Here is a 25,949-nt window from a genome sequence, read left to right on the forward strand (position 1 = left end):
CTATATAGGTCCTCTCAAGCCCCGGGCTCCTTTATCTCGGCTCCCTGCCTCCTTTATCTTGACTCTTTAGCTCCTCTCGGGCCCCGGCTCCTTTATCTTGGCTCTATAGCTCCTCTCAGGCCCCTGCCTCCTTTATCTCGGGCTCTATAGGTCCTCTCAAGCCCCGGGCTCCTTTATCTCAGCTCCCTGCCTCCTTTATCTTGACTCTTTAACTCCTCTCGGGCCCCGGCTCCTTTATCTTGGCTCTATAGCTCCTCTCAGGCCCCTGCCTCCTTTATCTCGGGCTCTATAGGTCCTCTCAAGCCCCGGGCTCCTTTATCTCAGCTCCCTGCCTCCTTTATCTTGACTCTTTAGCTCCTCTCGGGCCCCGGGCTCCTTTATCTTGGCTCTATAGCTCCTCTCGGGCTCCGGGTCCTTCACCTTGGATCTTTAGCTCCTCTCGGGCCCTGCCTCCTTTATCTCAGCTCTTTAGCCACTCACAGGCCCTGGGCTCCTTTATCTCGGCTCTTTAGCTCCTCTCGGGCGCTGCCTCCTTTATCTCGGCTCTATACCTCCTCTTGGGCCCCGGGCTCCTTTATCTTGGCTATTTAGCTCCTCTTGGGCCCCGGGCTCCTTTATCTCGGCTCCTTAGCTCCTCTTGGGCCCCGGGCTCCTTTATCTTGGCTATTTAGCTCCTCTCGGGCCTCTGCCTCCTTTATCTTGGCCCTTTAGCTCCTCTTGGGTCCCGGGCTCCTTTATCTCGGCTCTATAGCTCCTCTTGGGCCCCGGGCTCCTTTATCTTGGCTATTTAGCTCCTCTCGGGCCTCTGCCTCCTTTATCTTGGCCCTTTAGCTCCTCTCAGGCCCCTGCCTCCTTTATCTCGGCTCTATAGCTCCTCTCGGGCCCCGGGCTCCTTTATCTCGGCTCTATAGCTCCTTTCGGGCCCCGGGCTCCTTATCTTGGCCCTTTAGCTCCTCTGTGGGTTAAACTCTGAGGAACCTTCCACCTGTGGGGGCAGAATATGAGGATCTTTCCGTGGCTTGTGCCCCCTTCTGGCGTTGCAGGATGCGATGCTCTTCAGCCATGAATTCTGTATGTAGTGACCTTATCACCACCAGAGCTGACAATCTATTATTCCTCATGTCCCTCCCCGTGTCCCCACAGACGCGTCACACTGATACCAACAAAAGGAATTTATTGAAAAGACATTTCTGGGGTTACATGGATTGGAAGCAAATGTAATGGGGGTGCGAATACAATGACAGACCCCCAGCAGGCGCAAGACATCACAGGCTCCTCCCCATCTATGTTGTGGCAATCAGATGATGCTGCATGCTCCGCCCCAGAATGCACCGAGGGCATCACATGATACCGAGGCTCCACCCCCAAGGTACGCGAAAGACATAAAATGATACTGCAGGCTCCGCCCCTGAGATATGCCATGGACATCACATGATACTACAGGCTCCGCCCCCAAGATACGTCATGGACATCACATGATACTGCAGGCTCCATCCACAATATATGACAAGGACATCATATGACCCTTAAGACTCCTCCCACATCCACCCCTCACAATACCGCCCCCTCTTACACCAGTATGACTTCCTGTGTGGGAGGAGCAGTGGTCACCCAACACCTACTGTGCAGCGTGGGAGGGGCCTGTAATACTACCCAGGCTCCGCCCCTCACCACTTTGTGCAGATTCTCGCCTCTATGTTATTGGTTGTGGTGGGTGAGGGGGCGGGATCATGTGCTCATGGCAAATCTAACACTGATCAGGGCGGCCCCTCCCCCACATACAGCTGTCAGGGCATGCTGGGAGTTGTAGTCCTAGGACACTGGGCATCCGGAGAATTATATTTGGCATGACTCAGAAAGAGGGTGGAGCCCAAAAAATGGGTAAAGAATCTCAATGTTTGGCACAAATCTCAATGTGTGAAATCCCTGCGGAACCCGGGAGGTCATCCATGCAACGCCAAGACTAAGCCACGCCCCCTCCGCCAGACCCCGCCCTCTCCGGCATGTCCCCATAGAGCATCATGCAACCGTATCATTCAAAAGCGCAGATGAAAGAGGAATCGTATAGAAATATAGAAGATCTAGAACATTCCGAGGAAAGAGGTTAAAAAAAACTGGAAAAATCTATTAAAATTACACCAAAAAAAGCAACAAGACACGAGGGGAAATGTAATCTATAAAACCACGAGGTCACAGGGCGAGGGGCGGAGTCACATGCAAAAAGAGGGGGACACGGCCTGAAAAATTACAAAAAAATTTACCCAAAAAATGTAAAAAAAATTTCGTATTAAGTTTCTATCTCGTCCTGTGATTAGTAAGACGGAGTACCTTCATCTAGCGGACAAGCCACGCCCAGAAAGGAGGGTCTGGGGGAGGGGCTATACGTCCTCCCCCGCCCAATGGCAACACACGATTTGGCCTCTAGCATCTGTACCGTCACCGGGCGCCGACACCTTGGGGAGGCGGGAACATCAGGAAGACCACTGAGGGCGGGGCCACTGATGTCCCACCCCCTCCAGCGGCCGGCGCTTGTAATATTAGGTTTTATTTTAGTTTTTTGATATATATTTTTACATCCTGTAAGATATTTTAACCCTAGAATTATTAGGATTTTTTAGTTTTTTATCTTGTTGGCGCGGCTGTGAGTGGCAGTCAGGGGGCGCTATGGAGGCTGGGGTGTACAAACTGCGGGTTGATGTAGGAGAAGCCCTCGAAGTCGGACTGGTCGATGTTGGAGATGACCAGCTGGTCGGGGGGCGTCAGCACCGGCTGCCCTCGGGTGAAGAACTTGTCAAAGTTTTCGGCTCCTTTTCCGCACTGTGGGGGAGGGGAGAGAAGACACAGAGGGTTAATGCCCAAACATGACCCACTGGGTTATAATCAGTGATGGCTCCGAGGGGGTGGGGCAGGGCAAGCTCCGCCCCTGCAGAAAGTGCAATAAGACAATGTAAAGGAACACTCCAGACACCCCCAACATGTCAGAGGGGATCCCGGTACTGGGCAGGGCCCCCCAAAGCCGGTGCTCTCCCGGGAATCACCTGAGCTGATCCATACAGGAACCACGACTATACAGGGCCCCTCAACCCCCCCCCCCCACATACTGCTGAGCTCAGCGCCGGCACATCCATACAGGAACCATGACTATACGGTGCTCCTCACCCCCCCACATACTGCTGAGCTCAGCGCCAGCACATCCATACAGGACCCACGACTATACGGGGCCCCTCAACCCCCCCCCCCCCCCCACACATACTGCTGAGCTCAGCGCCGGCACATCCATACAGGAACCATGACTATACGGGGCCCCTCAACCACCCCCCCCCCACATACTGCTGAGCTCAGTGACGGCACATCCATACAGGAACCACGACTACAGGGGGCCCCTCACCCCCCACATACTGCTGAGCTCAGCGCCGGCACATCAATACAGGAACCACTACTATTACAGGGCCCCCCCCCCCACATACTGCTGAGCTCAGCGCCGGCACATCCATACAGGAACCACTACTATACAGGGCCCCTCAACCCCCCCCCCCCACATACTGCTGAGCTCAGCGCCGGCACATCCATACAGGAACCATGACTATACGGGGCCCCTCACCCCCCCACATACTGCTGAGCTCAGCGCCGGCACATCCATACAGGAACCACGACCATACGGGCCCCTCAAACCCCCCCCCCCCACATACTGCTGAGCTCAGCGCCGGCACATCCATACAGGAACCACGACTACAGGGGGCCCCTCACGCCCCACATACTGCTTAGCTCAGCGCCGGCACATCAATACAGGAACCACTACTATTACAGGGCCCCTCACCCCCCACATACTGCTGAGCTCCGCGCCGGGGCCCATCTATACAGGAACCATGACTATACGGGGCCCTCACCCCCCCCCACATACTGCTGAGCTCAGCGCCGGCACATCCATACAGGAACCACGACCATACGGGCCCCTCAAACCCCCCCCCCCCCACATACTGCTGAGCTCAGCGCCGGCACATCCATACAGGAACCACGACTACAGGGGGCCCCTCACGCCCCACATACTGCTTAGCTCAGCGCCGGCACATCAATACAGGAACCACTACTATTACAGGGCCCCTCACCCCCCACATACTGCTGAGCTCCGCGCCGGGGCCCATCTATACAGGAACCATGACTATACGGGGCCCCTCACCCCCCACATACTGCTGACCTCAGCGCCGGTGGATCATGCGGGGAGTGACGGCGCTCAGGCGGCTGTGATCACACCTGAGCTTTATATAGAGGTACGAAGATCAGAACAGCGCGCAGCGTCATCTCCCCCCGCAGCACATCCGCACAGCACAGGCCTCATCACCGCAGCTCCGGCTGTGAGCAGAGTACTACATCCAGATATAAGCTCTATGCAATACTCTGCTTCACTGAGCAGCTCTGGATGTGACTGGAGTATTACACATGATGTAAGAGCAGTGTTGTGGGTGCAGCTCTGGATGGGACTGGAGTAGAAGATATGATGTAAGAGCAGTGTTGTGGGTGCAGCTCTGGATGTGACTGGAGTAGAAGACATGATATAAGAAAAGTATTGTGGGTGCAGCTCCGGATGGGACTGGAGTAGAAGACATGATGTAAGAGCAGTGTTGTGATTGCAGCTCTGGATGGGACTGGAGTAGAAGACATGATGTAAGAGCAGTATTGTGGGTGCAGCTCCGGATGGGATTAGAGTATTAGACATGATGTAAGAGCAGTGTTGTGGGTGCAGCTCTAGATGGGACTAGAGTAGAAGACATGATGCAAGAGCAGTGTTGTGTGTGCAGCTCTGGATGGGACTAGAGTAGAAGACATGATGTAAGATAAGTGTTGTGGGTGCAGCTCTGGATGGGACTAGAGTAGAAGACATGATGTAAGATAAGTGTTGTGGGTGCAGCTCTGGATGGGACTAGAGTAGAAGACATGATGCAAGAGCAGTGTTGTGGGTGCAGCTCCGGATGTGACTGGAGGATCTCTGGCCACTCACCACCTTTGGCTTGAATGGGGGCTGAATCTCCCGGTTCTCCAGCTTCTCCCAGTCGATCCTCCTGAAGAAGGCGTGCTCCCGGATGTCCCTCTCGCCCTCGGTGCTGCACCCCAGACGCTTCACCGGGTGTTTTGTCATCAGCTGTAAAGACAGAACCATTACTGAGCGCTGGTGTCAGTCCATACTGTCAGCTTGGAATTCTATTCATGAAGCAGGAGGCCCAGGATGAGCAGAGCTCCAACATATAACACATCTGGTGCTCTGCAGGCTGTGTCCTCTGCTGCCTGTCAGTGAATGTACACCCAACCTGCTGGGGACATCCTGTCACTGATACACTGTAACGCTTCCTGCGAGCAGCGTCTCTTACCCCTTTACATATGGACACGGCCTCCTTAGACATGGATTTGGGATATGAGACATTGTGCTCCATGATAGACTGGAAGAGCTCGTCCTCATCTTCACCATCAAAGGGGGGCTGCAGGGGGAAGGGGAACATAGGGTTAATACCAAGCGCACCCCCAGGAGGAGACCCGCCCCCAGCCGGGCACTCACCTGACCCGCCAGCATCTCATACAGCAACACCCCGTACGCCCACCAGTCCACAGACTTCCCATACGGCTGATAGGCGATGATCTGCAGAGGAGGGAGACACCATTGTACATGGCTGATAACAGAGAGTAATAGATTGTATCCCCCCTGTACAGTCTCCTCTCCCCGGGATGTAATGGCTGATAACAGAGAGTAATAGATTGTATCCCCCCCTGTACAGTCTCCTCTCCCGGGATGTAATGGCTGATAACAGAGAGTAATAGATTGTATCCCCCCTGTACAGTCTCCTCTCCCCGGGATGTAATGGCTGATAACAGAGAGTAATAGATTGTATCCCCCCTGTACAGTCTCCTCTCCCCGGGATGTAATGGCTGATAACAGAGAGTAATAGATTGTATCCCCCCCCCCCCCCCCCTGTACAGTCTCCTCTCCCCGGGATGTAATGGCTGATAACAGAGAGTAATAGATTGTATCCCCCCCTGTACAGTCTCCTCTCCCCGGGATGTAATGGCTGATAACAGAGAGTAATAGATTGTATCCCCCCTGTACAGTCTCCTCTCCCCGGGATGTAATGGCTGATAACAGAGAGTAATAGATTGTATCCCCCCTGTACAGTCTCCTCTCCCCGGGATGTAATGGCTGATAACAGAGAGTAATAGATTGTATCCCCCTGTACAGTCTCCTCTCCCCGGGATGTAATGGCTGATAACAGAGAGTAATAGATTGTATCCTCCTGTACAGTCTCCTCTCCCCGGGGTGTAATGGCTGATAACAGAGAGTAATAGATTGTATCCCCCCCTGTACAGTCTCCTCCCCCGGGGTGTAGTGGCTGATAACAGAGAGTAATAGATTGTATCCCCCCCCTGTACAGTCTCCTCTCCCCGGGGTGTAATGGCTGATAACAGAGAGTAATAGATTGTATCCCCCCTGTACAGTCTCCTCTCCCCGGGATGTAATGGCTGATAACAGAGAGTAATAGATTGTATCCCCCCCTGTACAGTCTCCCCTCCCCGGGATGTAATGGCTGATAACAGAGAGTAATAGATTGTATCCCCCTGTACAGTCTCCTCTCCCCGGGGTGTAATGGCTGATAACAGAGAGTAATAGATTGTATCCCCCTGTACAGTCTCCTCTCCCCGGGGTGTAATGGCTGATAACAGAGAGTAATAGATTGTATCCCCCCTGTACAGTCTCCTCTCCCCGGGATGTAATGGCTGATAACAGAGAGTAATAGATTGTATCCCCCCCCCCCCCCTGTACAGTCTCCTCTCCCCGGGATGTAATGGCTGATAACAGAGAGTAATAGATTGTATCCCCCCCTGTACAGTCTCCTCTCCCCGGGATGTAATGGCTGATAACAGAGAGTAATAGATTGTATCCCCCCTGTACAGTCTCCTCTCCCCGGGATGTAATGGCTGATAACAGAGAGTAATAGATTGTATCCCCCCCCCCCCCCCTGTACAGTCTCCTCTCCCCGGGATGTAATGGCTGATAACAGAGAGTAATAGATTGTATCCCCCCCTGTACAGTCTCCTCTCCCCGGGGTGTAATGGCTGATAACAGAGAGTAATAGATTGTATCCCCCCTGTACAGTCTCCTCTCCCCGGGGTGTAATGGCTGATAACAGAGAGTAATAGCTTATATCCCCCTGTACAGTCTCCTCTCCCCGGGGTGTAATGGCTGATAACAGAGAGTAATAGATGTATCCCCCTGTACAGTCTCCTCTCCCCGGGATGTAATGGCTGATAACAGAGAGTAATAGATTGTATCCCCCCCTGTACAGTCTCCTCTCCCCGGGGTGTAATGGCTGATAACAGAGAGTAATAGATTGTATCCCCCCTGTACAGTCTCCTCTCCCCGGGGTGTAATGGCTGATAACAGAGAGTAATAGATTGTATCCCCCTGTACAGTCTCCTCTCCCCGGGGTGTAATGGCTGATAACAGAGAGTAATAGATTGTATCCCCCCCTGTACAGTCTCCTCTCCCCGGGGTGTAATGGCTGATAACAGAGAGTAATAGATTGTATCCCCCTGTACAGTCTCCTCTCCCCGGGATGTAATGGCTGATAACAGAGAGTAATAGATTGTATCCCCCCTGTACAGTCTCCTCTCCCCGGGATGTAATGGCTGATAACAGAGAGTAATAGATTGTATCCCCCCCTGTACAGTCTCCTCTCCCCAGGGTGTAATGGCTGATAACAGAGAGTAATAGATTGTATCCCCCCTGTACAGTCTCCTCTCCCCGGGGTGTAATGGCTGATAACAGAGAGTAATAGATTGTATCCCCCCCTGTACAGTCTCCTCTCCCCGGGGTGTAATGGCTGATAACAGAGAGTAATAGATTGTATCCCCCTGTACAGTCTCCTCTCCCCGGGGTGTAATGGCTGATAACAGAGAGTAATAGATTGTGTCCCCCCCTGTACAGTCTCCTCTCCCGGGGTGTAATGGCTGATAACAGAGAGTAATAGATTGTATCCCCCCTGTACAGTCTCCTCTCCCCGGGGTGTAATGGCTGATAACAGAGAGTAATAGCTTATATCCCCCTGTACAGTCTCCTCTCCCCGGGGTGTAATGGCTGATAACAGAGAGTAATAGAATGTATCCCCCTGTACAGTCTCCTCTCCCCGGGATGTAATGGCTGATAACAGAGAGTAATAGATTGTATCCCCCCCTGTACAGTCTCCTCTCCCCGGGGTGTAATGGCTGATAACAGAGAGTAATAGATTGTATCCCCCTGTACAGTCTCCTCTCCCCGGGATGTAATGGCTGATAACAGAGAGTAATAGATTGTATCCCCCCCTGTACAGTCTCCTCTCCCCGGGGTGCAATGGCTGATAACAGAGAGTAATAGATTGTATCCCCCTGTACAGTCTCCTCTCCCCGGGATGTAATGGCTGATAACAGAGAGTAATAGATTGTATCCCCCTGTACAGTCTCCTCTCCCCGGGGTGTAATGGCTGATAACAGAGAGTATAGATTGTATCCCCCCTGTACAGTCTCCTCTCCCCGGGGTGTAATGGCTGATAACAGAGAGTAATAGATTGTATCTTCCCCCTGTACAGTCTCCTCTCCCCGGGGTGTAATGGCTGATAACAGAGAGTAATAGATTGTATCCCCCCTGTACAGTCTCCTCTCCCCGGGGTGCAGTGGCTGATAACAGAGAGTAATAGCTTGTATCCCCCCCTGTACAGTCTCCTCTCCCCGGGGTGTAATGGCTGATAACAGAGAGTAATAGATTGTATCCCCCCCTGTACAGTCTCCTCTCCCCGGGGTGTAATGGCTGATAACAGAGAGTAATAGATTGTATCCCCCCTGTACAGTCTCCTCTCCCCGGGATGTAATGGCTGATAACAGAGAGTAATAGATTGTATCCCCCCCCCCCCTGTACAGTCTCCTCTCCCCGGGGTGTAATGGCTGATAACAGAGAGTAATAGATTGTATCCCCCCTGTACAGTCTCCTCCTCCCCGGGGTGTAATGGCTGATAACAGAGAGTAATAGATTGTATCCCCCTGTACAGTCTCCTCTCCCCGGGGTGTAATGGCTGATAACAGAGAGTAATAGATTGTATCCCCCCCTGTGCAGTCTCCTCTCCCCGGGATGTAATGGCTGATAACAGAGAGTAATAGATTGTATCCCCCCCTGTACAGTCTCCTCTCCCCGGGATGTAATGGCTGATAACAGAGAGTAATAGATTGTATCCCCCCCTGTACAGTCTCCTCTCCCCGGGATGTAATGGCTGATAACAGAGAGTAATAGATTGTATCCCCCCCTGTACAGTCTCCTCTCCCCGGGGTGTAATGGCTGATAACAGAGAGTAATAGATTGTATCCTCCCCTGTACAGTCTCCTCTCCCCGGGGTGTAATGGCTGATAACAGAGAGTAATAGATTGTATCCCCCCTGTACAGTCTCCTCTCCCCGGGGTGTAATGGCTGATAACAGAGAGTAATAGATTGTATCCCCCCTGTACAGTCTCCTCTCCCCGGGGTGTAATGGCTGATAACAGAGAGTAATAGATTGTATCCCCCCTGTACAGTCTCCTCTCCCCGGGATGTAATGGCTGATAACAGAGAGTAATAGATTGTATCCCCCCTGTACAGTCTCCTCTCCCCGGGGTGTAATGGCTGATAACAGAGAGTAATAGATTGTATCTTCCCCCTGTACAGTCTCCTCTCCCCGGGGTGTAATGGCTGATAACAGAGAGTAATAGATTGTATCCCCCCCTGTACAGTCTCCTCTCCCCGGGGTGTAATGGCTGATAACAGAGAGTAATAGATTGTATCCCCCCTGTACAGTCTCCTCTCCCCGGGGTGTAATGGCTGATAACAGAGAGTAATAGATAGTATCCCCCTGTACAGTCTCCTCTCCCCGGGGTGTAATGGCTGATAACAGAGAGTAATAGATTGTATCCCCCCCTGTACAGTCTCCTCTCCCCGGGGTGTAATGGCTGATAACAGAGAGTAATAGATTGTATCCCCCTGTACAGTCTCCTCTCCCCGGGGAGTAATGGCTGATAACAGAGAGTAATAGATTGTATCCCCCCCCTGTACAGTCTCCTCTCCCCGGGATGTAATGGCTGATAACAGAGAGTAATAGATTGTATCCCCCCCCTGTACAGTCTCCTCTCCCCGGGGTGTAATGGCTGATAACAGAGAGTAATAGATTGTATCCCCCCTGTACAGTCTCCTCTCCCCGGGATGTAATGGCTGATAACAGAGAGTAATAGATTGTATCCCCCCTGTACAGTCTCCTCTCCCCGGGGTGTAATGGCTGATAACAGAGAGTAATAGATTGTATCTTCCCCCTGTACAGTCTCCTCTCCCCGGGGTGTAATGGCTGATAACAGAGAGTAATAGATTGTATCCCCCCCTGTACAGTCTCCTCTCCCCGGGGTGTAATGGCTGATAACAGAGAGTAATAGATTGTATCCCCCCTGTACAGTCTCCTCTCCCCGGGGTGTAATGGCTGATAACAGAGAGTAATAGATAGTATCCCCCTGTACAGTCTCCTCTCCCCGGGGTGTAATGGCTGATAACAGAGAGTAATAGATTGTATCCCCCCCTGTACAGTCTCCTCTCCCCGGGGTGTAATGGCTGATAACAGAGAGTAATAGATTGTATCCCCCTGTACAGTCTCCTCTCCCCGGGGAGTAATGGCTGATAACAGAGAGTAATAGATTGTATCCCCCCCCTGTACAGTCTCCTCTCCCCGGGATGTAATGGCTGATAACAGAGAGTAATAGATTGTATCCCCCCCCTGTACAGTCTCCTCTCCCCGGGGTGTAATGGCTGATAACAGAGAGTAATAGATTGTATCCCCCCTGTACAGTCTCCTCTCCCCGGGATGTAATGGCTGATAACAGAGAGTAATAGATTGTATCCCCCCCTGTACAGTCTCCTCTCCCCGGGATGTAATGGCTGATAACAGAGAGTAATAGATTGTATCCCCCCCCTGTACAGTCTCCTCTCCCCGGGATGTAATGGCTGATAACAGAGAGTAATAGATTGTATCCCCCCTGTACAGTCTCCTCTCCCCGGGGTGTAATGGCTGATAACAGAGAGTAATAGATTGTATCCCCCCTGTACAGTCTCCTCTCCCCCGGGGTGTAATGGCTGATAACAGAGAGTAATTCTCCCCGGGGTGTAATGGCTGATAACAGAGAGTAATAGATTGTATCCCCCCTGTACAGTCTCCTCTCCCCGGGGTGTAATGGCTGATAACAGAGAGTAATAGATAGTATCCCCATGTACAGTCTCCTCTCCCCAGGGTGTAATGGCTGATAACAGAGAGTAATAGATTGTATCCCCCCCTGTACAGTCTCCTCTCCCCGGGGTGTAATGGCTGATAACAGAGAGTAATAGATTGTATCCCCCCCTGTACAGTCTCCTCTCCCCGGGGTGTAATGGCTGATAACAGAGAGTAATAGATTGTATCCCCCCCCTGTACAGTCTCCTCTCCCCGGGATGTAATGGCTGATAACAGAGAGTAATAGATTGTATCCCCCCTGTACAGTCTCCTCTCCCCGGGATGTAATGGCTGATAACAGAGAGTAATAGATTGTATCCCCCCTGTACAGTCTCCTCTCCCCGGGGTGTAATGGCTGATAACAGAGAGTAATAGATTGTATCCCCCCCCTGTACAGTCTCCTCTCCCCGGGATGTAATGGCTGATAACAGAGAGTAATAGATTGTATCCTCCCTGTACAGTCTCCTCTCCCCGGGATGTAATGGCTGATAACAGAGAGTAATAGATTGTATCCCCCCCTGTACAGTCTCCTCTCCCCGGGGTGTAATGGCTGATAACAGAGAGTAATAGATTGTATCCCCCCTGTACAGTCTCCTCTCCCCGGGATGTAATGGCTGATAACAGAGAGTAATAGATTGTATCCCCCCTGTACAGTCTCCTCTCCCCGGGATGTAATGGCTGATAACAGAGAGTAATAGATTGTATCCCCCCTGTACAGTCTCCTCTCCCCGGGGTGTAATGGCTGATAACAGAGAGTAATAGATTGTATCCTCCCTGTACAGTCTCCTCTCCCCGGGGTGTAATGGCTGATAACAGAGAGTAATAGATTGTATCCCCCCTGTACAGTCTCCTCTCCCCGGGGTGTAATGGCTGATAACAGAGAGTAATAGATTGTATCCCCCCTGTACAGTCTCCTCTCCCCGGGGTGTAATGGCTGATAACAGAGAGTAATAGATTGTATCCCTCCCTGTACAGTCTCCTCTCCCCGGGATGTAATGGCTGATAACAGAGAGTAATAGATTGTATCCCCCCTGTACAGTCTCCTCTCCCCGGGGTGTAATGGCTGATAACAGAGAGTAATAGATTGTATCCCCCCTGTACAGTCTCCTCTCCCCGGGGTGTAATGGCTGATAACAGAGAGTAATAGATTGTATCCCCCTGTACAGTCTCCTCTCCCCGGGATGTAATGGCTGATAACAGAGAGTAATAGATTGTATCCCCCCTGTACAGTCTCCTCTCCCCGGGGTGTAATGGCTGATAACAGAGAGTAATAGATTGTATCCCCCCCTGTACAGTCTCCTCTCCCCGGGATGTAATGGCTGATAACAGAGAGTAATAGATTGTATCCCCCCTGTACAGTCTCCTCTCCCCGGGATGTAATGGCTGATAACAGAGAGTAATAGATTGTATCCCCCCTGTACAGTCTCCTCTCCCCGGGGTGTAATGGCTGATAACAGAGAGTAATAGATTGTATCCCCCCCTGTACAGTCTCCTCTCCCCGGGATGTAATGGCTGATAACAGAGAGTAATAGATTGTATCCCCCCCTGTACAGTCTCCTCTCCCCGGGATGTAATGGCTGATAACAGAGAGTAATAGATTGTATCCCCCCTGTACAGTCTCCTCTCCCCGGGGATGTAATGGCTGATAACAGAGAGTAATAGATTGTATCCCCCCCTGTACAGTCTCCTCTCCCCGGGATGTAATGGCTGATAACAGAGAGTAATAGATTGTATCCCCCCTGTACAGTCTCCTCTCCCCGGGGTGTAATGGCTGATAACAGAGAGTAATAGATTGTATCCCCCCCTGTACAGTCTCCTCTCCCCGGGATGTAATGGCTGATAACAGAGAGTAATAGATTGTATCCCCCCCTGTACAGTCTCCTCTCCCCGGGGTGTAATGGCTGATAACAGAGAGTAATAGATTGTATCCCCCCTGTACAGTCTCCTCTCCCCGGGGTGTAATGGCTGATAACAGAGAGTAATAGATTGTATCCCCCCTGTACAGTCTCCTCTCCCCGGGGTGTAATGGCTGATAACAGAGAGTAATAGATTGTATCCCCCCTGTACAGTCTCCTCTCCCCGGGGTGTAATGGCTGATAACAGAGAGTAATAGATTGTATCCCCCCTGTACAGTCTCCTCTCCCCGGGATGTAATGGCTGATAACAGAGAGTAATAGATTGTATCCCCCCTGTACAGTCTCCTCTCCCCGGGGTGTAATGGCTGATAACAGAGAGTAATAGATTGTATCCCCCCTGTACAGTCTCCTCTCCCCGGGGTGTAATGGCTGATAACAGAGAGTAATAGATTGTATCCCCCCCTGTACAGTCTCCTCTCCCCGGGGTGTAATGGCTGATAACAGAGAGTAATAGATTGTATCCCCCCCTGTACAGTCTCCTCTCCCCGGGGTGTAATGGCTGATAACAGAGAGTAATAGATTGTATCCCCCCTGTACAGTCTCCTCTCCCCGGGATGTAATGGCTGATAACAGAGAGTAATAGATTGTATCCCCCCTGTACAGTCTCCTCTCCCCGGGGTGTAATGGCTGATAACAGAGAGTAATAGATTGTATCCCCCCTGTACAGTCTCCTCTCCCCGGGATGTAATGGCTGATAACAGAGAGTAATAGATTGTATCCCCCCCTGTACAGTCTCCTCTCCCCGGGATGTAATGGCTGATAACAGAGAGTAATAGATTGTATCCCCCCTGTACAGTCTCCTCTCCCCGGGGTGTAATGGCTGATAACAGAGAGTAATAGATTGTATCCCCCCCTGTACAGTCTCCTCTCCCCGGGATGTAATGGCTGATAACAGAGAGTAATAGATTGTATCCCCCCTGTACAGTCTCCTCTCCCCGGGGTGTAATGGCTGATAACAGAGAGTAATAGATTGTATCCCCCCTGTACAGTCTCCTCTCCCCGGGGTGTAATGGCTGATAACAGAGAGTAATAGATTGTATCCCCCCCTGTACAGTCTCCTCTCCCCGGGGATGTAATGGCTGATAACAGAGAGTAATAGATTGTATCCCCCCCTGTACAGTCTCCTCTCCCCGGGGTGTAATGGCTGATAACAGAGAGTAATAGATTGTATCCCCCCTGTGCAGTCTCCTCTCCCCGGGGTGTAATGGCTGATAACAGAGAGTAATAGATTGTATCCCCCCCTGTACAGTCTCCTCTCCCCGGGGTGTAATGGCTGATAACAGAGAGTAATAGATTGTATCCCCCCTGTACAGTCTCCTCTCCCCGGGGTGTAATGGCTGATAACAGAGAGTAATAGATTGTATCCCCCCCTGTGCAGTCTCCTCTCCCCGGGGTGTAATGGCTGATAACAGAGAGTAATAGATTGTATCCCCCCTGTACAGTCTCCTCTCCCCGGGGTGTAATGGCTGATAACAGAGAGTAATAGATTGTATCCCCCCCTGTGCAGTCTCCTCTCCCCGGGGTGTAATGGCTGATAACAGAGAGTAATAGATTGTATCCCCCCTGTACAGTCTCCTCTCCCCGGGATGTAATGGCTGATAACAGAGAGTAATAGATTGTATCCCCCCTGTACAGTCTCCTCTCCCCGGGGTGTAATGGCTGATAACAGAGAGTAATAGATTGTATCCCCCCTGTGCAGTCTCCTCTCCCCGGGATGTAATGGCTGATAACAGAGGGTAATAGATTGTATCCCCCCTGTACAGTCTCCTCTCCCCGGGGTGTAATGGCTGATAACAGAGAGTAATAGATTGTATCCCCCCTGTGCAGTCTCCTCTCCCCGGGATGTAATGGCTGATAACAGAGGGTAATAGATTGTATCCCCCCTGTACAGTCTCCTCTCCCCGGGATGTAATGGCTGATAACAGAGAGTAATAGATTGTATCCCCCCCTGTACAGTCTCCTCTCCCCGGGATGTAATGGCTGATAACAGAGAGTAATAGATTGTATCCTCCCCTGTACAGTCTCCTCTCCCCGGGGTGTAATGGCTGATAACAGAGAGTAATAGATTGTATCCCCCCCTGTACAGTCTCCTCTCCCCGGGGTGTAATGGCTGATAACAGAGAGTAATAGATTGTATCCCCCCTGTACAGTCTCCTCTCCCCGGGGTGTAATGGCTGATAACAGAGAGTAATAGATTGTATCCCCCCCTGTACAGTCTCCTCTCCCCGGGGTGTAATGGCTGATAACAGAGAGTAATAGATTGTATCCCCCCTGTACAGTCTCCTCTCCCCGGGGTGTAATGGCTGATAACAGAGAGTAATAGATTGTATCCCCCCCTGTACAGTCTCCTCTCCCCGGGGTGTAATGGCTGATAACAGAGGGTAATAGATTGTATCCCCCCTGTACAGTCTCCTCTCCCCGGGGTGTAATGGCTGATAACAGAGAGTAATAGATTGTATCCCCCTGTACAGTCTCCTCTCCCCGGGGTGTAATGGCTGATAACAGAGAGTAATAGATTGTATCCCCCTGTACAGTCTCCTCTCCCCGGGATGTAATGGCTGATAACAGAGAGTAATAGATTGTATCCCCCCTGTACAGTCTCCTCTCCCCGGGGTGTAATGGCTGATAACAGAGAGTAATAGATTGTATCCCCCCTGTACAGTCTCCTCTCCCCGGGGTGTAATGGCTGATAACAGAGAGTAATAGATTGTATCCCCCCTGTACAGTCTCCTCTCCCCGGGGTGTAATGGCTGATAACAGAGAGTAATAGATTGTATCCCCCTGTACAGTCTCCTCTCCCCGGGGTGTAATGGCTGATAACAGAGAGTAATAGATTGTATCCCCCCTGTACAGTCTCCTCTCCCCGGGGTGTAATGGCTGATAACAGAGAGTAATAGATTGTATCCCCCCCCCCTGTACAGTCTCCTCTCCCCGGGGTGTAATGGCTGATAACAGAGAGTAATAGATTGTATCCCCCCTGTACAGTCTCCTCTCCCCGGGATGTAATGGCTGATAACAGAGAGTAATAGATTGTATCCCCCCCCCCCCTCTGTACAGTCTCCTCTCCCCGGGGTGTAATGGCTGATAACAGAGAGTAATAGATTGTATCCCCCCCCCCCCCTGTACAGTCTCCTCTCCCCGGGGTGTAATGGCTGATAACAGAGAGTAATAGATTGTATCCCCCCTGTACATTCTCCTCTCCCCGGGGTGTAATGGCTGATAACAGAGAGTAATAGATTGTATCCCCCCTGTACAGTCTCCTCTCCCCGGGGTGTAATGGCTGATAACAGAGAGTAATAGATTGTATCCCCCCTGTACAGTCTCCTCTCCCCGGGATGTAATGGCTGATAACAGAGAGTAATAGATTGTATCCCCCCTGTACAGTCTCCTCTCCCCGGGGTGTAATGGCTGATAACAGAGAGTAATAGATTGTATCCCCCCCTGTACAGTCTCCTCTCCCCGGGGTGTAATGGCTGATAACAGAGAGTAATAGATTGTATCCCCCCTGTACAGTCTCCTCTCCCCGGGGTGTAATGGCTGATAACAGAGAGTAATAGATTGTATCCCCCCCCTGTACAGTCTCCTCTCCCCGGGGTGTAATGGCTGATAACAGAGAGTAATAGATTGTATCCCCCTGTACAGTCTCCTCTCCCCGGGGTGTAATGGCTGATAACAGAGAGTAATAGATTGTATCCCCCTGTACAGTCTCCTCTCCCCGGGATGTAATGGCTGATAACAGAGAGTAATAGATTGTATCCCCCCTGTACAGTCTCCTCTCCCCGGGGTGTAATGGCTGATAACAGAGAGTAATAGATTGTATCCCCCCTGTACAGTCTCCTCTCCCCGGGGTGTAATGGCTGATAACAGAGAGTAATAGATTGTATCCCCCCCTGTACAGTCTCCTCTCCCCGGGATGTAATGGCTGATAACAGAGAGTAATAGATTGTATCCCCCCCCCTGTACAGTCTCCTCTCCCCGGGATGTAATGGCTGATAACAGAGAGTAATAGATTGTATCCCCCCTGTACAGTCTCCTCTCCCCGGGGTGTAATGGCTGATAACAGAGAGTAATAGATTGTGTCCCCCCCTGTACAGTCTCCTCTCCCCGGGATGTAATGGCTGATAACAGAGAGTAATAGATTGTATCCCCCCCTGTACAGTCTCCTCTCCCCGGGATGTAATGGCTGATAACAGAGAGTAATAGATTGTATCCCCCCCTGTACAGTCTCCTCTCCCCGGGGTGTAATGGCTGATAACAGAGAGTAATAGATTGTATCCCCCCCTGTACAGTCTCCTCTCCCCGGGATGTAATGGCTGATAACAGAGAGTAATAGATTGTATCCCCCCCCCTGTACAGTCTCCTCTCCCCGGGATGTAATGGCTGATAACAGAGAGTAATAGATTGTATCCCCCCTGTACAGTCTCCTCTCCCCGGGGTGTAATGGCTGATAACAGAGAGTAATAGATTGTGTCCCCCCCTGTACAGTCTCCTCTCCCCGGGATGTAATGGCTGATAACAGAGAGTAATAGATTGTATCCCCCCTGTACAGTCTCCTCTCCCCGGGATGTAATGGCTGATAACAGAGAGTAATAGATTGTATCCCCCCCTGTACAGTCTCCTCTCCCCGGGATGTAATGGCTGATAACAGAGAGTAATAGATTGTATCCCCCCCCCTGTACAGTCTCCTCTCCCCGGGATGTAATGGCTGATAACAGAGAGTAATAGATTGTATCCCCCTGTACAGTCTCCTCTCCCCGGGGTGTAATGGCTGATAACAGAGAGTAATAGATTGTATCCCCCCTGTACATTCTCCTCTCCCCGGGGTGTAATGGCTGATAACAGAGAGTAATAGATTGTATCCCCCCTGTACAGTCTCCTCTCCCCGGGATGTAATGGCTGATAACAGAGAGTAATAGATTGTATCCCCCCCTGTACAGTCTCCTCTCCCCGGGGTGTAATGGCTGATAACAGAGAGTAATAGATTGTATCCCCCCTGTACAGTCTCCTCTCCCCGGGATGTAATGGCTGATAACAGAGAGTAATAGATTGTATCCCCCCCTGTACAGTCTCCTCTCCCCGGGATGTAATGGCTGATAACAGAGAGTAATAGATTGTATCCCCCCCTGTACAGTCTCCTCTCCCTGGGGTGTAATGGCTGATAACAGAGAGTAATAGATTGTATCCCTCCTGTACAGTCTCCTCTCCCCGGGGTGTAATGGCTGATAACAGAGAGTAATAGATTGTACCCCCCCCCCCTGTACAGTCTCCTCTCCCCGGGGTGTAATGGCTGATAACAGAGAGTAATAGATTGTATCCCCCCTGTACAGTCTCCTCTCCCCGGGATGTAATGGCTGATAACAGAGAGTAATAGATTGTATCCCCCCTGTACAGTCTCCTCTCCCCGGGGTGTAATGGCTGATAACAGAGAGTAATAGATTGTATCCCCCTGTACAGTCTCCTCTCCCCGGGGTGTAATGGCTGATAACAGAGAGTAATAGATTGTATCCCCCCCTGTACAGTCTCCTCTCCCCGGGATGTAATGGCTGATAACAGAGAGTAATAGATTGTATCCCCCCCCTGTACAGTCTCCTCTCCCTGGGATGTAATGGCTGATAACAGAGAGTAATAGATTGTATCCCCCCTGTACAGTCTCCTCTCCCCGGGATGTAATGGCTGATAACAGAGAGTAATAGATTGTATCCCCCCCTGTACAGTCTCCTCTCCCCGGGGTGTAATGGCTGATAACAGAGAGTAATAGATTGTATCCCCCCTGTACAGTCTCCTCTCCCCGGGGTGTAATGGCTGATAACAGAGAGTAATAGATTGTATCCCCCCCTGTACAGTCTCCTCTCCCCGGGATGTAATGGCTGATAACAGAGAGTAATAGATTGTATCCTCCCTGTACAGTCTCCTCTCCCCGGGGTGTAATGGCTGATAACAGAGAGTAATAGATTGTATCCCCCTGTACAGTCTCCTCTCCCCGGGATGTAATGGCTGATAACAGAGAGTAATAGATTGTATCCCCCCCTGTACAGTCTCCTCTCCCCGGGGTGTAATGGCTGATAACAGAGAGTAATAGATTGTATCCCCCCCTGTACATTCTCCTCTCCCCGGGATGTAATGGCTGATAACAGAGAGTAATAGATTGTATCCTCCCCCCCCCCTGTACAGTCTCCTCTCCCCGGGATGTAATGGCTGATAACAGAGAGTAATAGATTGTATCCCCCCCTGTACAGTCTCCTCTCCCCGGGGTGTAATGGCTGATAACAGAGAGTAATAGATTGTATCCCCCCTGTACAGTCTCCTCTCCCCGGGATGTAATGGCTGATAACAGAGAGTAATAGATTGTATCCCCCCTGTACAGTCTCCTCTCCCCGGGGTGTAATGGCTGATAACAGAGAGTAATAGATTGTATCCCCCCTGTACAGTCTCCTCTCCCCGGGATGTAATGGCTGATAACAGAGAGTAATAGATTGTATCCCCCCCTGTACAGTCTCCTCTCCCCGGGATGTAATGGCTGATAACAGAGAGTAATAGATTGTATCCCCCTGTACAGTCTCCTCTCCCCGGGGTGTAATGGCTGATAACAGAGAGTAATAGATTGTATCCTCCCCCTGTACAGTCTCCTCTCCCCGGGGTGTAATGGCTGATAACAGAGAGTAATAGATTGTATCCCCCCTGTACAGTCTCCTCTCCCCGGGGTGTAATGGCTGATAACAGAGAGTAATAGATTGTATCCCCCCTGTACAGTCTCCTCTCCCCGGGATGTAATGGCTGATAACAGAGAGTAATAGATTGTATCCCCCCCTGTACAGTCTCCTCTCCCCGGGGTGTAATGGCTGATAACAGAGAGTAATAGATTGTATCCCCCTGTACAGTCTCCTCTCCCCGGGGTGTAATGGCTAATAACAGAGAGTAATAGATTGTATCCCCCCTGTACAGTCTCCTCTCCCCGGCATGTAATGGCTGATAACAGAGAGTAATAGATTGTATCCCCCCTGTACAGTCTCCTCTCCCCGGGATGTAATGGCTGATAACAGAGAGTAATAGATTGTATCCCCCCTGTACAGTCTCCTCTCCCCGGGGTGTAATGGCTGATAACAGAGAGTAATAGATTGTATCCCCCCTGTACAGTCTCCTCTCCCCGGGGTGTAATGGATGATAACAGAGAGTAATAGATTGTATCCCCCCTGTACAGTCTCCTCTCCCCGGGGTGTAATGGCTGATAACAGAGAGTAATAGATTGTATCCCCCTGTACAGTCTCCTCTCCCCGGGGTGTAATGGCTGATAACAGAGAGTAATAGATTGTATCCCCCCTGTACAGTCTCCTCTCCCCGGGATGTAATGGCTGATAACAGAGAGTAATAGATTGTATCCCCCTGTACAGTCTCCTCTCCCCGGGGTGTAATGGCTGATAACAGAGAGTAATAGATTGTATCCCCCCTGTACAGTCTCCTCTCCCCGGGGTGTAATGGCTGATAACAGAGAGTAATAGATTGTATCCCCCTGTACAGTCTCCTCTCCCCGGGATGTAATGGCTGATAACAGAGAGTAATAGATTGTATCCCCCCTGTACAGTCTCCTCTCCCGGGGTGTAATGGCTGATAACAGAGAGTAATAGATTGTATCCCCCTGTACAGTCTCCTCTCCCCGGGATGTAATGGCTGATAACAGAGAGTAATAGATTGTATCCCCCCCTGTACAGTCTCCTCTCCCCGGGGTGTAATGGCTGATAACAGAGAGTAATAGATTGTATCCCCCCTGTACAGTCTCCTCTCCCCGGGGTGTAATGGCTGATAACAGAGAGTAATAGATTGTATCCCCCTGTACAGTCTCCTCTCCCCGGGGTGTAATGGCTGATAACAGAGAGTAATAGATTGTATCCCCCCCCCCCCTGTACAGTCTCCTCTCCCCGGGGTGTAATGGCTGATAACAGAGAGTAATAGATTGTATCCCCCCTGTACAGTCTCCTCTCCCCGGGATGTAATGGCTGATAACAGAGAGTAATAGATTGTATCCCCCCCTGTACAGTCTCCTCTCCCCGGGGTGTAATGGCTGATAACAGAGAGTAATAGATTGTATCCCCCCCCTGTACAGTCTCCTCTCCCCGGGATGTAATGGCTGATAACAGAGAGTAATAGATTGTATCCCCCCTGTACAGTCTCCTCTCCCCGGGATGTAATGGCTGATAACAGAGAGTAATAGATTGTATCCCCCCTGTACAGTCTCCTCTCCCCGGGGTGTAATGGCTGATAACAGAGAGTAATAGATTGTATCCCCCCTGTACAGTCTCCTCTCCCCGGGATGTAATGGCTGATAACAGAGAGTAATAGATTGTATCCCCCTGTACAGTCTCCTCTCCCCGGGATGTAATGGCTGATAACAGAGAGTAATAGATTGTATCCCCCCTGTACAGTCTCCTCTCCCCGGGGTGTAATGGCTGATAACAGAGGGTAATAGATTGTATCCCCCCTGTACAGTCTCCTCTCCCCGGGGTGTAATGGCTGATAACAGAGAGTAATAGATTGTATCCCCCCTGTACAGTCTCCTCTCCCCGGGGTGTAATGGCTGATAACAGAGAGTAATAGCTTATATCCCCCTGTACAGTCTCCTCTCCCCGGGATGTAATGGCTGATAACAGAGAGTAATAGATTGTATCCCCCCTGTACAGTCTCCTCTCCCCGGGATGTAATGGCTGATAACAGAGAGTAATAGATTGTATCCCCCCTGTACAGTCTCCTCTCCCCGGGATGTAATGGCTGATAACAGAGAGTAATAGATTGTATCCCCCCCCTGTACAGTCTCCTCTCCCCGGGGTGTAATGGCTGATAACAGAGAGTAATAGATTGTATCCCCTCCTGTACAGTCTCCTCTCCCCGGGGTGTAATGGCTGATAACAGAGAGTAATAGATTGTATCCCCCCCTGTACAGTCTCCTCTCCCCGGGGTGTAATGGCTGATAACAGAGAGTAATAGATTGTATCCCCCCCTGTACAGTCTCCTCTCCCCGGGGTGTAATGGCTGATAACAGAGAGTAATAGATTGTATCCCCCCTGTACAGTCTCCTCTCCCCGGGGTGTAATGGCTGATAACAGAGAGTAATAGATTGTATCCCCCCTGTACAGTCTCCTCTCCCCGGGATGTAATGGCTGATAACAGAGAGTAATAGATTGTATCCCCCCTGTACAGTCTCCTCTCCCCGGGATGTAATGGCTGATAACAGAGAGTAATAGATTGTATCCCCCCCCTGTACAGTCTCCTCTCCCCGGGGTGTAATGGCTGATAACAGAGAGTAATAGATTGTATCCCCCCTGTACAGTCTCCTCTCCCCGGGGTGTAATGGCTGATAACAGAGAGTAATAGATTGTATCCTCCTGTACAGTCTCCTCTCCCCGGGATGTAATGGCTGATAACAGAGAGTAATAGATTGTATCTCCCTGTACAGTCTCCTCTCCCCGGGGTGTAATGGCTGATAACAGAGAGTAATAGATTGTATCCCCCCTGTACAGTCTCCTCTCCCCGGGGTGTAATGGCTGATAACAGAGAGTAATAGATTGTATCCCCCCCTGTACAGTCTCCTCTCCCCGGGGTGTAATGGCTGATAACAGAGAGTAATAGATTGTATCCCCCCCTGTACAGTCTCCTCTCCCCGGGGTGTAATGGCTGATAACAGAGAGTAATAGCTTGTGGTATGGGGTTACCTCGGGGGCGATGTAGTCGGGGGTCCCGCAGAAGGTCCGGGTGGTGACCCCGTCCACCATGTGCTCCTTGCACATCCCGAAGTCTGCGATCTTGATGTGTCCCTCTGAGTCCAGCATCACATTGTCCAGCTTCAGGTCTCTGCACGGAGGAGGCATCAACGTACAAAAGAAGTTCTGTGACTGCAGGGGGCGCTGCGCTACCAGACCGTGACTGCAGGGGGCGCTGCGCTACCAGACCGTGACTGCAGGGGGCGCTGCGCTACCAGACCGTGACTGCAGGGGGCGCTGCGCTACCAGACCGTGACTGCAGGGGGCGCTGCATCTACCAGACCGTGACTGCAGGGGGCGCTGCATCTACCAGACCGTGACTGCAGGGGGCGCTGCATCTACCAGACCGTGACTGCAGGGGGCGCTGCATCTACCAGACCGTGACTGCAGGGGGCGCTGCATCTACCAGACCGTGACTGCAGGGGGCGCTGCATCTACCAGACCGTGACTGCAGGGGGCGCTGCATCTACCAGACCGTGACTGCAGGGGGCGCTGTGCTACCAGACCGTGACTGCAGGGGGCGCTGCGCTACCAGACTGTGACTGCAGGGGGCGCTGCATCTACCAGACCGTGACTGCAGGGGGCGCTGCATCTACCAGACTGTGACTGCAGGGGGCGCTGCATCTACCAGACTGTGACTGCAGGGGGCGCTGCATCTACCAGACTGTGACTGCAGGGGGCGCTGCGCTACCAGACCGTGACTGCAGGGGGCGCTGTATCTACCAGACTGTGACTGCAGGGGGCGCTGCATCTACCAGACTGTGACTGCAGGGGGCGCCGCATCTACCAGACTGTGACTGCAGGGGGCGCTGCGCTACCAGACCGTGACTGCAGGGGGCGCTGCGCTACCAGACCGTGACTGCAGGGGGCGCTGCGCTACCAGACCGTGACTGCAGGGGGCGCTGCATCTACCAGACCGTGACTGCAGGGGGCGCTGCATCTACCAGACTGTTACTGCAGGGGGCGCTGCATCTACCAGACCGTGACTGCAGGGGGCGCTGCATCTACCAGACTGTGACTGCAGGGGCGCTGCATCTACCAGACTGTGACTGCAGGGGGCGCTGCATCTACCAGACTGTGACTGCAGGGGGCGCTGCATCTACCAGACTGTGACTGCAGGGGGCGCTGCATCTACCAGACTGTGACTGCAGGGGGCGCTGCATCTACCAGACTGTGACTGCAGGGGCGCTGCATCTACCAGACTGTGACTGCAGGGGGCACTGCGCTACCAGACTGTGACTGCAGGGGGCGCTGTGCTACCGCATCTACCAGACTGTTACTGCAGGGGGCACTGCATCTACTAGACTGTGACTGCAGGGGGCGCTGCGCTGCATCTACCAGACTGTGACTGCAGGGGGCGCTGCATCTACCAGACCGTGACTGCAGGGGGCGCTGCATCTACCAGACTGTGACTGCAGGGGGCGCTGCATCTACCAGACCGTGACTGCAGGGGGCGCTGCATCTACCAGACTGTGACTGCAGGGGGCGCTGTATCTACCAGACCGTGACTGCAGGGGGCGCTGCATCTACCAGACTGTGACTGCAGGGGGCGCTGCATCTACCAGACCGTGACTGCAGGGGGCGCTGCAGACCGTACCAGACCGTGACTGCAGGGGGCGCTGCATCTACCAGACTGTGACTGCAGGGGGCGCTGCATCTACCAGACTGTGACTGCAGGGGGCACTGCATCTACCAGACTGTGACTGCAGGGGGCGCTGCATCTACCAGACTGTGACTGCAGGGGGCGCTGCATCTACCAGACTGTGACTGCAGGGGGCGCTGCATCTACCAGACCGTGACTGCAGGGGGCGCTGCGCTACCAGACCGTGACTGCAGGGGGCGCTGCATCTACCAGACCGTGACTGCAGGGGGCGCTGCATCTACCAGACTGTTACTGCAGGGGGCGCTGCATCTACCAGACCGTGACTGCAGGGGGCGCTGCATCTACCAGACTGTGACTGCAGGGGGCGCTGCATCTACCAGACTGTGACTGCAGGGGGCGCTGCATCTACCAGACTGTGACTGCAGGGGGCGCTGCATCTACCAGACTGTGACTGCAGGGGGCGCTGCATCTACCAGACTGTGACTGCAGGGGGCGCTGCATCTACCAGACTGTGACTGCAGGGGGCGCTGCATCTACCAGACTGTGACTGCAGGGGGCACTGCGCTACCAGACTGTGACTGCAGGGGGCGCTGTGCTACCGCATCTACCAGACTGTTACTGCAGGGGGCACTGCATCTACTAGACTGTGACTGCAGGGGGCGCTGCGCTGCATCTACCAGACTGTGACTGCAGGGGGCGCTGCATCTACCAGACCGTGACTGCAGGGGGCGCTGCATCTACCAGACTGTGACTGCAGGGGGCGCTGCATCTACCAGACCGTGACTGCAGGGGGCGCTGCATCTACCAGACTGTGACTGCAGGGGGCGCTGTATCTACCAGACCGTGACTGCAGGGGGCGCTGCATCTACCAGACCGTGACTGCAGGGGGCGCTGCAGACCGTACCAGACCGTGACTGCAGGGGGCGCTGCATCTACCAGACTGTGACTGCAGGGGGCGCTGCATCTACCAGACTGTGACTGCAGGGGGCGCTGCATCTACCAGACTGTGACTGCAGGGGCGCTGCATCTACCAGACTGTGACTGCAGGGGGCGCTGCATCTACCAGACTGTGACTGCAGGGGGCGCTGTGCTACCAGACCGTGACTGCAGGGGGCGCTGCATCTACCAGACCGTGACTGCAGGGGGCGCTGCATCTACCAGACTGTGACTGCAGGGGGCGCTGCATCTACCAGACCGTGACTGCAGGGGGCGCTGCATCTACCAGACTGTGACTGCAGGGGGCGCTGCATCTACCAGACTGTGACTGCAGGGGGCGCTGCATCTACCAGACTGTGACTGCAGGGGGCGCTGCATCTACCAGACCGTGACTGCAGGGGGCGCTGCATCTACCAGACTGTGACTGCAGGGGGCGCTGCATCTACCAGACTGTGAC

The 25,949-nt window shown here is 52.5% G+C and overlaps 1 protein-coding gene across 1 annotated transcript; it reads right to left on the bottom strand.

Annotated features, from left to right (window-relative positions):
• Positions 1 to 1,157: 1,157 nt before the first annotated feature.
• On the bottom strand, positions 1,158 to 23,061 carry PRKCA (protein kinase C alpha). The gene is made up of 5 exons (XM_072113607.1): positions 22,906 to 23,061; positions 5,549 to 5,629; positions 5,364 to 5,471; positions 4,997 to 5,137; positions 1,158 to 2,817 (listed from the first exon to the last, which is right to left on the bottom strand). The coding sequence occupies exons 1-5, from the start codon at positions 23,059 to 23,061 to the stop codon at positions 2,653 to 2,655; spliced, it is 651 nt and encodes a 216-aa protein (XP_071969708.1). The 3' UTR covers positions 1,158 to 2,652.
• Between the last annotated feature and the right edge of the window lie 2,888 nt (positions 23,062 to 25,949).

The sequence above is a fragment of the Engystomops pustulosus genome, chromosome 6 (assembly GCF_040894005.1).
Source record: "Engystomops pustulosus chromosome 6, aEngPut4.maternal, whole genome shotgun sequence".
NCBI lineage: Eukaryota > Metazoa > Chordata > Amphibia > Anura > Leptodactylidae > Engystomops > Engystomops pustulosus.